The sequence below is a fragment of the Panicum virgatum genome, chromosome 9K (genome assembly GCF_016808335.1).
Source record: "Panicum virgatum strain AP13 chromosome 9K, P.virgatum_v5, whole genome shotgun sequence".
Lineage (NCBI taxonomy): Eukaryota > Viridiplantae > Streptophyta > Magnoliopsida > Poales > Poaceae > Panicum > Panicum virgatum.
This window is the reverse complement of record NC_053144.1, coordinates 52374934-52387718: the sequence shown is the minus strand read 5'-3', so window position 1 is coordinate 52387718 and position 12785 is coordinate 52374934. Positions and strand designations below refer to the sequence as shown.

The window sequence follows — 12785 nt, the reverse complement described above, 5'->3', positions numbered from 1 at the left end:
ACAAGCAGCCTGTTCGTTCGAGCTGGCTCCTCTGCATGCAGCCAAGTAGCCAACCTGCAGCCGATTCGTAACAGTAGCAATTCAAAAAAGAAAAAAAAATGGCGGGAACTAATAGCAAATGTAAAGACGCGCCAAACGGACCAGCGCGCCCGCACACAAGTGCACAAGAAGGCACGGAAATGCATATTTCACTCAGGACGTACCAGGCGCAGAAATGAGCCGTGGACACAATTTCTAGTTTACAAAGCAAATTTAGGTTACATTTGCGCACCAGTTTTCAAACTATGAGTCAGATAACAAAGATAGCCTACACAAGGAACTAGGGCCTTCGTGCGTGACATGTTTCTTTTGTTCCGATCTATTCAATAATTTTGCATTGAGTATATGCACGCGCTAGGTGCCAAGGCAAAATTCAGGGCAATTTGTTGTTGCTTGTGAAGCTTCCAAGTCATGCTGACATTAAAAAGAAATTAAAAAAATATACACGGGGCTTTCCTCTTTGCACTTTGATGGCTTATTTGGATAAATTCATTCCCTTGCAATGCATGCAGATTGGAGGGGAAAATTAGCTAATTTTCGCGCTACTCCCTCGGCCCCTCCCAAATCCCAATGCACGTAGATTGGAGGGGATTATTATTATGTTGTCAACAAGGTCCGACTGCAAGTGGAAACCGTTGGTAGCATTCTGGAAAACAATGACTAAGTATGAACTAACAACCTCCCAATCAATGTGCAACGTACAAAAGAAATTGTCACAATATATTGTATTTTAGGGTGACTGGTGGTTTAAACAGAGGCGAGAGCAAAAGATAATGGCATGGACTACATGCCTTCAACCTACTTTGTATATTAATCATCTCATGATTAGAAAGACAAATTAACATAAGATTATTAAAAAGGGGATATTTAAGTTGCATCCACTAGATTTCAAATTTGCCTAGTATGCGCCCTGAATTATTACGTTACTCAATTCGCAGCTATAACTCCCATGACCTTACCTCTCGTTTATTTTTTTTTTTTTTTGAAGAACCATTTACCTCAGCACCAGGGCTGTCGCTAACTTGGTGAGAAACATGGGTTGTTTCATTATAGGGCCGGAAAAACATGTATTGCAATTATGGATCGGTCGGTTGAGGGGATTTTTTTTCGAACAACTTAATTTTTTTTTCAAACAATGAGCAGCGAGCAGATGAGTCCGGTGGCAATGTCGTCCTCTCAAAAATATTTCATGACTTATTGATAATTTATTTTGATTTAGTCTGAAGCACAAAATAATTTCCTAGCATTTTCCAGAGGAGAAGGCAATGCGTGCCTTGCTTGTCGATGGAGGGGCAGCGATGATGAAAGTTTCATGGGTAGATGATTCGATGGTGTTTGCCTTTATATAATACCCTCAGCTGAAAAACGCTTGATCTGGGCACGATAAAGTTTCCCATCCATCTCAAAAAACGAGTCATACTTCGTTTCAATAGGAGTTAGGACAAGAGACTCTGACTAACAACTATCTTTTAATATGTCATTTTTGTGATACAAATTTCTAATCAAAGGTAAGTACTTTTGAATAGAATCTAAGGACACCAATTTTTGTATCACAAAAGTTATATACTAAAGTAACCGTTGGTCAAGGCTTACATTCTTGGACAGAGGGAGTATATGAGACTACAAAAGTATCTTTCAAGATAAATCTATACATGTGAATTCTGTTGTTGTCCTGGAGAAAACAATTGAGACACCATTTGATCACATTGAAATTTAAGGATCGATGAAGGAACCTTCCTGTGCCGCGGGGACTCCTCGAGGACCCACGAGAAGAGGGTCCGAATAACCATTCGTCACAGCTCGTTGTGCTTCATTGTAGCGAGCCCAAGTAACCATGTATAGACCAGCAATTATGAACAGCCCCCCAATAATGCTGAAAGGAGTAGAATAAAAGTATACACGGTTAGGAATAATTCTACCTATTCAGTTTTCATCACACAAGTTCATTGAGGTTACAAGGAGAGAAGAAATAAAAGAACATCAACAACTATATCTGTAAAAAATTACCACTTTCATGTTTCACCAAGCACCACAAATGTCGTTATTTCTCTTCATAGACTATCATGCAATAACTAAAAAAACATATATGCAAGAGCTACCAATTCCAAGGAACCAAGATTTGAAAAATAACCCAATAACAGCATATTTTGGCAAAATTATATATGGCAGTGTCTTGAATCAAACCTTCCGACATAAACTGGGGCACCAAGAAAAATAGTTGAGAGGATAGTGGAACATGCTGGTTGGAGTGGATTATAGAGAGCAACTAGAGAAGGTCCAAGAATTTTGTTTGCCCACGTCATAACTGTGTAGCTCAGACAAGATGCAACAATTCCCTGAAGGTACAAGTAAGAAATTAATGTCATCAGATAACCAAGTGAGTTCCTATATCTTGCCATGCAAGTGATGCAGTCTAGGCAGTAAGGCACATACAGATACTTACAGCATATAGAACAGCTATGATCTCTGTTTTTGTCAGTGCCCACTCATGGAGCCCATTGGTTACAAGTACTCCAGTTAACACCATAAAGATGGTGGCAAAGAAATACGAATACGCTGTCAAGGATAAGCTTGCAGGATATCTTATCATCACGGGAGCCTGTAATGGTCATGGCAGAAAAGGACACTAATTTGTATCAATCATGAACATAAACAGTATATTGGCATTCCTATCTTGTTGATGTGTAGGAACACATTAAAATATGATCTGGTCAATAAAGATTAAACCCACAAGCGAGAATGCAGGATCAAGTGCAAGCTCTGAAATTTGCATTACCTGTATGACTAGATAAGCAGCCACCAAGAGGCAGTTTCCTAAAAGACACAAGACACCAAGATGCCATGTTTCTACACCATACTCAAACATGGTTGATGTCAACCAGTGGGCTGGATAGGGATTGCTGCTCCATGTGCCCGGAGTAACAATACCATTTGATGTATTGTTTCCTCCCAAGCCAATCAAGGATGGACCTCTATACAAAGCCATCAGAATGGCACCAGAGACGCATACAACCGTGCCGAGAACTTTGAGGATGCCGTCTTTCGTGAAGATGTTGATCGCTTCAACGCTGAAAGCAGGATTAACACCCAAATTTGTGGCAATTCAGGGGTGACAACTGACAAGTCAGTGAGACGATGAATGCCAAATCCTGAATTGCCAATTGAAATGAGTGTTATGATAGTCACCCGACGATTGCAGCCAAGACAAATGTGAATACTGGTATTGAGGGCTGGAAAGCCGCAGCGTAGGAAGCATTCGTGTAGCGGAGGCCGACGAGGAAAAGGAGGGGGTTCCCATAGAGCCTGCAGAAATTGAGCGTCACTGAGATTTCCCGGTGTTAACTGAATTGCTGCCCAATGATGAGCAAAGGAAGAAAGGAAGGAAGGAACTAGCTAGTACCCTGTGAAGCCAAGAAGAGCAAAGGAAGCAAGTAACTGAGGGGTCACTGGAGGTCTCACCGTTCTGCAATAACGGGCACCAAGATCATGGTAAGCATAAAGGGCAATAATTATCTATTCCTTAGTCCTCATCTGCAGTTAGTATATCATAAATTATGTAGGAGCATTCCTTATCTGCTGCAATATCATCGATCTGGAGTCAAAGATGCTGTTTAATTCGATTGATTTCTACTCCTTATTCAGTTCAGTAGTATAGCAGTCAGCGCACTGAATTCTTTAGTGCTAACCGTTGACAAGATGTGGATTCAGAAGAAAAGGAAATTAATTGAAGCGAGACTAGCAAGCGGGGGTGTTCGAGAGAGAGAGAGAAAAAAAAAAGACTAGCAAGCGGAGGAGCGGAGCGGAACAGCGCGGGGCACCTCTCGCGGAGGAAGGCGACGGGGGCGAGGACGGCGAACGCGAGGAGGTCCCGGTAGACGCAGAAGACGACCTGGTTCATGCCCACGTTGAGGACGGACTTGGTGAGGACGTGGTAGCCGCTGTAGGCGAGCATGACCAGGACCATCCCGGCGTGCGCCCGCCACGCCTCGTCGCCCGCCCCGCTCAGCAGCCGCCGCCCGCTCACGCTCCACCGCGATGGAGAGCAGCGCCGGAGCAGCGCCGTCTTCCGCCCACCGCCGCCGTCTCCCATCTGCACACTCCACTCCCTCGTTTGGATTTGTCTAAGAAAAAAAGCCTCCCGCTACGGACTTCCAGGTGCTTTTGGGAGACGGGACACGCAACGGGCGAAATCGATGGCCCAACTTCTTGGGTCGTTGCTAAATTTAAAATTTTAAATCTATCACATCAAATAAAAATCTTACAGCACCTGAATTTAATACTCACGGATTTGAGTATTAAATCTAAACGAAATAAATAACTAATTGCATAGTTTGTTTATAAATTACAAGACGAATCTAATGAGTCTAATTAGAACATTATTAAACACTAAATTGCTACAGTAACCATGCGCTGATGATGAATTAATTAGTCTTATTAAATTCATCTCGTAGTTTACAGACGAGTTCTGTAATTAATTTTATAATTAGTCTATATTTAGTACTTCAAATGTGAAAGGTTCCATTTCAAAAATATACTATGGCACTGTTTAGTTTCCAAAAATTTTCAAGATTTCTCGTCACATCGAATTTTTAAACACATGCATAAAGCACTAAATGTAGTTTAAAAAATAACTAATTACACAGTTTAGCTGGAAATGATGATATGAATCTTTTGAGTCTAATTAGTCAATGATTGGACACTAATTACCAAATAAAAACGAAAATACTACAATAGCCAAATCCAAAAAAATTTGCGAACTAAACACGCCTAACTAAACGAGGCCTTGATTTGCGGCGCAGGCCGGGCCGGACGTAGGTCCACCTCTCAGTGACCACACGTGTCAGAGGACCCGTGTTCGTGTGGCGTGCATGTGCATCCATGCTGCGAGCAGCGAGTTGAAAACAGAACAGCTCTGTGGGGGCGGGGAAGAGAAAATTTGCAACCGACAAGACGTCACGACGTCACACGACGAGCATGTCTCATTCCCGACTAATCAAGGTAACGACTTGGACGCTCCTCGCATGTTGATTTTCCAGCGTGGGGGAGCGCATGTGTGAATTAGATGGGCTCTCAAAAAATGGAGCAGCGAGGACGTTGTGGAAGTTCTGGTAAGTAGTACTTCCTTTGTTTCAAATTGTGGATCATTTTGATTCTTTAATATACATGTAGATTTTACTATGTAGAGATATAATGTAGGTCTACATGCGTATACATGCGTAAGTAAAAGTTATGAATTTTGAAAACTAAAAATGTTCTACAATTTGAAACAGAAAGAGGATACCAATAAACGATTTGGTAGTGTGTAACATTATATATCATATTCTTAGGCTGAAAGGTACTTAGTGTTTTAAAAGTCTCCTATATGTGTGTCTAGGGGTGCAAATTGGCATCTTTTAGGTGCACCTCCAACCTTTTTTAGTTTAAATATTTGTGCCATTTTGTGAAAAATATATAAAATTATAAAAACATTTTTAACATAAACATATAGTACATATTACTTATGTATGATGATATCTTGGAGAAAACAATAGGGAGGACAACCATCTGATCCACTGAGATTTAAGGATCCACCAAATAACTATCTTGTGTCTTGGGGACCCTTGGAGGATAACCCACAAGAAGTGGGTCCGAATAATAACCATCCGTCAGTGCCCGCTGAGCTTCAGTGTAGCGAGCCCAAGTAACTACGTACAGACCAGCAATTGTGAGGACTCCTCCAATAATGCTGAAAGGAGTTGAATACATGCATACACAAGTCAGGATCAGTGTTACCCTGCTATATTTTTCAATTTCATTTCTTTTAGATCAGGCAAATAAAGTTCGTTTCTACATGTTCCAATTATATGGTAGTGTGTTGAGTGTCAAAGTGTCAAACCTTCCGACATAAACTGGGGCGCCAAGAAAAATCGTTGAGAGGACGGTGGAAAATGCTGGTTGCAGTGGATTATAGAGGGCAACTAGAGAAGGCCCAAGAATTTTGTTTGCCCACGTCATGATCGCGTAGCACATACAAGATGCAACAATGCCCTGAAGGTAGAATACAAGTAAGAAATTTGATCAGAGATAACCAGGACAGGTTTCTGAATCTTTGCATGCAAGTGATGTATTCTAAGCATGAAGGCATGTGGAAATACTTACAGCATATAGAACAGCTATGATCTCAGCTTTGGTCAGTGCCCACTCGTGGAGCCCATTGGTTGCAAATACTCCAGTTAACACCATAAAGATGGCGGCAAAAAAATAGGAGCAAGCTGTCAAGGATAAGCTTGCAGGATACCTTACAATCACAGGAACCTGTAATTATTGTGACAGCAGAAAAGAACAGTAATTTGCACCAATCATGACCACAAATTAGCACCCCTATTGCCCTATCTCTACCTTGTCAGTTGGGTTAGAATATGCAAAAACAAAAAAAAGGACCTGGTCAATGAATATTGATCACACAAGCAGGATGAATCCAAAATTTGCTTTACCAAAACTCTAAAAAAATTGCATTACCTGTATGACTAGATAAGCACCCACCAAGAAGCAGTGTGCTATGAGGCACAACACACCAAGATGCCATGTTCCTACACCAAACTCGAGCATGGTTGATGCCAACCACCGCCCAGCGGGAGTGACGCTCTCACTTGCAGCATCGCTGCCTCCCGGGCTGATCAAGGACGGGCCTCTGTACAGAGCCATCAGAACGGCGCCGGAGACGCACACAACCGTGCCGGCAACTTTGAGGATGCCGTACTTCGTGGAGAAGTTGATCGCTTCAACGCTGAAAAAACAAGTTTCAGATTCTTATTCAGTCAGAGTAACACCCATCTAGATTCAGTGAACGCTCTCATGGAATTGGGTGCGTTACCCTGCGATCACCGCCAAGAGAAACGCGAACACCGGCACGGAGGGCTCGAACGCCGCGGCGTAGGAAGCGTTGGTGTAGCGGAGGCCGACGAGATAGAGGAGCGGGTTCACGAAGAGCCTGCAGCAGAAATCATGGTCGGAGAGATCAGCCTGCGTCGCCGCCGGCCGACGGAATGCTTGTAGATACTCGCCATGAAGTATGAACTGTTCCTTCAACAGAGGATCGGAGTCCGTACCCAGTGAAGCCGAGGAGAGCGAAGGACCCGATGAGCTGAGGGGTCACCGGAGGCCTCAATCCTCTGCAGCAACGGCGCCGAAATGGATCGAAGCGAGATTAGATAGCGGAGGAGCGGAGCCAAAGAGGATGAGGAACAGCGCTAGCGGGGCACCTCTCGCGGAGGAAGGCGACGGGGGCGAGGACGGCGAGCGCGAGGAGGTCGCGGTAGACGCAGAAGACGACCTGGTTCATGCCCACGTTGAGGACGGCCTTGGTGAGGACTTGGTAACCGCTGTAGGCGAGCTGGACGAAGACCATCCCGGCGTGCGCCCGCCAGGCGCCCTTGTCGTCCGCCGGCAGGGTGCCCAGAAGCCGCGGCCGGAGCAGCGCCGTCGTCGGCCCGTCTCCCTCCTCCCCCATCTCCGTTCTCCACTGCGGCTCTGAATGAAAGTCTAGCGCTGCACCCGCGCCGCTTCGCTCTGACTTGCTGCTTGCCTGAGGGTGTGTTTAGATCCCCAAACTTTCCATCACATCGAAATCACATCGAAACATTAAATATAACAAATGACCTATGCATGGAGTACTAAATGTAGGTAAATAAAAAAATTAATTGCATAGTTTTGCGTTGCGAGACGAATCTTTTGAACCTAGTTATGTCATGGTAGGACAATATTTATCACAAACACAACATACAATACTACAGTGTTTTTTCGGTGCTACGGTATTTTTTCATGGGAACTAAACACAACACAGCCTGAAAAAAAAATCTCTCTCCTTCCGGCCTTTTGGGAGCCGGAGCCCGGAGGCCACCAATCAAAAGCCGAAGAGAACCTGTGAGACAGGGCAGTCACCAAGAATTTGGGACCGGTGTGAAATGCAAAAATGAGATTTTCAAAATTTGACAAAATTAAACGACATTTTCACACAATTACTTCAGTATCTCATTTCATAAAATACTAGGCGTATAGCCCACGCATTTGCGCGGCAGTATCGAAAATTCAAAAATTTGCAAGTCGTTGTATCCTTATTTAAAGGTTATACTAATTTTTTTTACCATACATCATCCTATTTATTATCATAAATTATGCCTTATTGTTGATTAAAACAATTCAACTATGATCTACCTATAATAATAATTTGATTTGTTGAGTTTTAATAATATTATGCAGATAATTGTTCTTATTTTCATTTTATTTTGATTGATTGTTGTTAGCTTTAGTTTTTATTAATAGTATATATTTTTAACTAATACATAGCTAAATGGTATTTTATATTTAATTTTTCATAATGGCATTGGTGGGTGATTTTTAATTAGGCACAGGGGTATTTTAAACTAATTTTTATTATAATGGCAGTGGTGGGTAATTTTTATTTTTCTATTTTTCTCCGATTAATGTGAGAATTTCTATGCTTTGAGAGCGAACGTGGAGGCTCCATTTGTTGGCCAAATAATAAGATAATAAATTTAGAAATATATCAAATATCAAACGTCTATTTGATCGATCAAAGAAAGCTTAGTTCATCAATTGAATTAATTGATAAGGGACCGAAAAGGCGACCAGAGGGGGGTGAATGGGAGCCGATAAAAATTTGACGCAATCTGAAGCTCGACTTAAGATCCCAAGTACACACCCAACACTAGAGTCCTAGGTGAAGTGTAGAGTAGCTATAGAAGAGCTACACTAACACAAAACAACCCTAGGACAAACGAGCAGTAGCACGGAAATAACCAACGAGAAGAAGCAGCTGAAACAACGCACGGTATACACGCCGGTTGAACCGACGTGCACAGGGAAAATGGCCAAGAAGCAGAAGCGCGGCGTTTACTTTCTCACATCCCGGCAGCGAACCGCTCGAACTCGATCATTGTTTCCCATCGCTGAGGCTTCCCTACGCCGCTGTGTCCACTTCTTGGTTTTGCTCCACGCTTCCATGGCAAGATGCGCCATGTGACCTGCTTTCATGCAGGGACGGGCCCAAAATTTAGGAGGTAGATATTCAAAATTTTAAATAGCACAAAAAAATCTGATAGCCCAAAGTACATTTAGTAGCACATAATTGAGTATCAAAAATACAAATTGTCACAACCTGCATCTAGCTCAACAGAGTATATCAAATCAGTCTAGAGCTAGACAAGTTCTAGGTGCATGTTTCAAACCATAAAGTGCTTTCTGAAGTTTATAAACACGGTTTAGAAACTTGGGATTTTTGAAACCAGGGGGTTGTTTCACATAAACCTCTTCTTCGATAAAACCATTTAAGAAGGCAGATTTAACGTCCATTTGGAAAACTTTAAAACCCTTAGAAGCAGCAAATGCAAGAAAAATCCGAATCACTTCCAAACGAGCAACAGAGGCAAAAGTTTCCTCAAAATCAATCCCTTCTTTTTGGCAAAACCCCTGGGCAACAAGACGAGCCTTGTTTCGAACAACCAACCCATCCTCACCCTACTTGTTTTTGAAAATCCACTTCTTTTTGATGGGATTACAAGAAGGTAGAGGCTCGACTAAAACCCAAACTTGGTTTCTTTCAAAATTTTCGAGTTCCTCATGCATGGCATTGACCCAATTAGAATCAGAAAGGGCGTGTTCAATATCTTTGTGCTCAAAAAAGCCAACAAACGCTGAATGAGTAAAACCAACTGCTGAAGGCTGAGTCACCTACTCGACTGGCCCCCGGAAAGTTGACGTAGTAGGATCGGGGCCGTCATCATCGTCCGAGCTCGTGGCGGAGGCGACTGGGTCCACAGCACGCGTGGTAGTCTCAGCATCACCCCCCGCAGCTTCTTCATCCTCATCTTCAAAGATGGAGGTGCCGAGCTCATCTTCTCCTGCAACTTCAAAGACAGAAGCATTGCACGGTGCAGTCTCGTCGAAAGTGACTTCACAAGTCTCTCTGACGATGTTAGTATCAATAATCAGCACACGGTACGCTCTAGAGTGAGAGGCATAACCGAGAAAAATGCCATCAGACGAGCGAGACTCAAACTTATCAAGATTTCCATCTTTCAGCACAAAGCATCGGCAACCGAAAACTCTGAGATGGTCAACACGGGGCTGGCGTCCAAACCGCAACTCATAAGAAGTCCTGTGCATGAAAGCACGCAAGAAAATGCGGTTGGACACGTAACAAGCGGTGTTAACCGGCTTAGCCCAGTATTTGCGAGGAGTCCTATGCTCATCGAGCATCATCCTCGCCATCTCAACCAGCGTCCTATTCTTCCGCTCTACAGCTCCATTCTGCTGTGGAGTGTAGGAAGAAAAATACTGGTGTTCAAGCCCTTGATCACTGCAAAAGGCGTCAAAATGAGCATTTTTGAATTCTATGCCATTATCGCTGCGAATCGCTCGCATGGCCTGGGGTAGCTCGTTTTTCAACCTCAAGATCAAGTCTCGAACAAACTCGAAAGCCTCATCCTTGGTTCTCATGAAAAAGACCCAAGAATAGCGAGAAAAGTCGTCCACGATGACAAGAACGTACCACTTCCCACCAACAGACATCACCCTAGAAGGACCAACTGTGTCCATGTGTAGCAACTCTCCAGGGTGAGCGGTCATCACCTGATTAACAGGTGGATGTGAAGTAGCAATCATCTTCCCGTGGCGACAAAGATGGCAAACAAGATCCTTTTCAAACTTCAATTTGGGCAATCCTCGGATCAGACCAAATGAGCTGAGTCAAGACAACAAATTGAAGCTCAAATATCCAAGTCTCCTATGTCATTTCCACAAATCAGAAGAAGGACCAGCCAACAAGCAACGAGAAGGGCCAAGAGGAGTTCCAGAGAAGTCAACCAAGAAAACCCGATCGCGAGGTGTAATCTGGCAAACCAAATCTCCTCTGGAATCCAAAACACATGAACAACCCTCCTTGAAGCGAACTTCAAACCCCTCATCAAGAAGCTGCGAAACAGAAAGCAAATTGAACCCAAGATTCGAAACCAAAGCAACCTCTATCAGGGTAAAGCGATCAGAAACTCGAACAGCGCCAAGTCCACGTACCTTTCCTCTTCCATTATCCCCGAACACAATGTACTCCTTTGAGCGCATCGGGGTGAGGCTGGAGAACCATTTGTTATTCCCGGTCATGTGGCGCGAACAACCGGAGTCCATGATCCACCTGTTCTCCAAGCCTCCGACCTGCACATCAGTAGTGAGACAAAGGGTGAGCAAATGTCTCAACACTGGGGTTAGCAAAGTGAGAAGCAAACCAGTGTCAAGCCATTTGCTCTACAGAAGGGTTAGCAAAACCAGGCAAAGTGTATCCCCCGTCCCGTCTACCGCGTGACTGACGAACACCACCGCGAGGAAAGCGTGGAGCCTCAAAACCTCCTCCAAAGCCTCGGTCCCGTGGTCCATAGCCGTACTGAAAACGACCAGGAGCACAACCGGCAAAGCGACCACCCGCTGGAGCACGGTAACCACCACCGTCTCCCTGTCCTCCAACTACACGGCGCGCTCTAGCATCTTGCCTACCACCACGCCGAGGAGTACCATGCACCCGAGCAGAGTACATGTCCGAGTTGCGTCTCTCCTACTCACGCCTCACAGCCCGCTTCCTCCTAAAGCAAAACTCCTCAAGGTGATCTTCTCTGTCACAGTACTCGCAGTGGTACCTCACCTCTCTCTTGCGAGGTGGAGGCCTCGCCTGCGGACGGGGAGGAGCAGCCCCTTCTTATGGGCAACCTGGGCTAAGGCAGCAAGGAGCGTATCGAGGGGATCCTCAGCTCATTGGGCTTTGAAACCCAAACCTGCTTCTGTGGAGGTGCTTTCGATGGTTCTTTAAGCACACCATCCACGGGGTCAACAAGCGAAGGTTGCGTGCTCGTGCTAGCAGTGTTTAGAGCACTTGGAGCTCCAGTGGCCTTGCCGATCTTACCATACAGCTTGTCAAAGTCTGACTTCGTGTATGTGTAACCGACCCCAAAACTATCACCACGCTTAAACTGCTTAATCATCATGCCCAACTGCGGCTCACTGCTAGAAACCCAACTCAGAATCGCCCTAAGATATGTATTCTCATTCTCCAAGTTGGTTTTCTCTACCGCAAGATTATCCAAATCAGAAATCAAACCAGGGCAAACATGACAATCATTAGGTGGGCTAGACTTCACGACCTTAGTCTTCCCTAAAGACTTAATCAAGGCATTCTTCTCATCTAGCTCCGACCTAAGCGTGGGACAAAGCTTACATGTACTAAGCAGAACATGCCTAGATCTAAGCTCCTCTAGCTCACAAACAACAGTGGTAAACTTAGACTGCAAAGAAGCTAGATCAGATTTAAAAATGGGACACTCATCGCATTCAAGAACATCACTAATAATGAGAGCATCCTTAGTCAGTTCAAAGTGGGTGAGAGATCTAGGCCGGTCCGTGGGCCGATTTTTGGACTGTTTGGCCCATTTCAAGAAGGAAGGTGGGCTAGATGTTTTTTTCTTTTTTTTTTCAATATATATACATGTATATGAATACCTTTATTTATGGCGCCTACCGTGGACATGTAGGACCAATGGCTCCTACTGTAGGGTGCTCGGCTAGCGAGAGAGATGATATAAGACAAGTCTCAATGGGAGTTTTATAAAAAATTTCATAACGTTAAATATTATCAATTTTGCTGACATGACAAAGAGGGAAGGATAGAGTTTTATAGGATGTGAGAAGAGTTTCATTACCATAAA

General features: G+C 44.0%; 2 protein-coding genes across 2 annotated transcripts; both read right to left on the bottom strand.

Moving 5' to 3' along the window:
* Window positions 1–1483: 1483 nt before the first annotated feature.
* On the bottom strand, window positions 1484–4169 carry LOC120652172 (WAT1-related protein At5g45370-like). Its single transcript, XM_039929915.1, has 7 exons — window positions 3858–4169; window positions 3440–3502; window positions 3226–3342; window positions 2816–3107; window positions 2483–2638; window positions 2224–2375; window positions 1484–1912 (listed from the first exon to the last, which is right to left on the bottom strand). The coding sequence occupies exons 1-7, from the start codon at window positions 4127–4129 to the stop codon at window positions 1753–1755; spliced, it is 1212 nt and encodes a 403-aa protein (XP_039785849.1). The 5' UTR covers window positions 4130–4169; the 3' UTR covers window positions 1484–1752.
* Window positions 3276–7593, bottom strand: LOC120652173 (WAT1-related protein At5g45370-like). Its single transcript, XM_039929916.1, has 9 exons — window positions 7281–7593; window positions 7128–7190; window positions 6893–7009; window positions 6538–6805; window positions 6178–6333; window positions 5915–6066; window positions 5538–5764; window positions 3440–3502; window positions 3276–3342 (listed from the first exon to the last, which is right to left on the bottom strand). Exons 1-7 carry the CDS (start codon window positions 7526–7528, stop codon window positions 5599–5601), a joined length of 1170 nt encoding a protein of 389 aa, XP_039785850.1. The 5' UTR covers window positions 7529–7593; the 3' UTR covers window positions 3276–3342; window positions 3440–3502; window positions 5538–5598.
* Between the last annotated feature and the right edge of the window lie 5192 nt (window positions 7594–12785).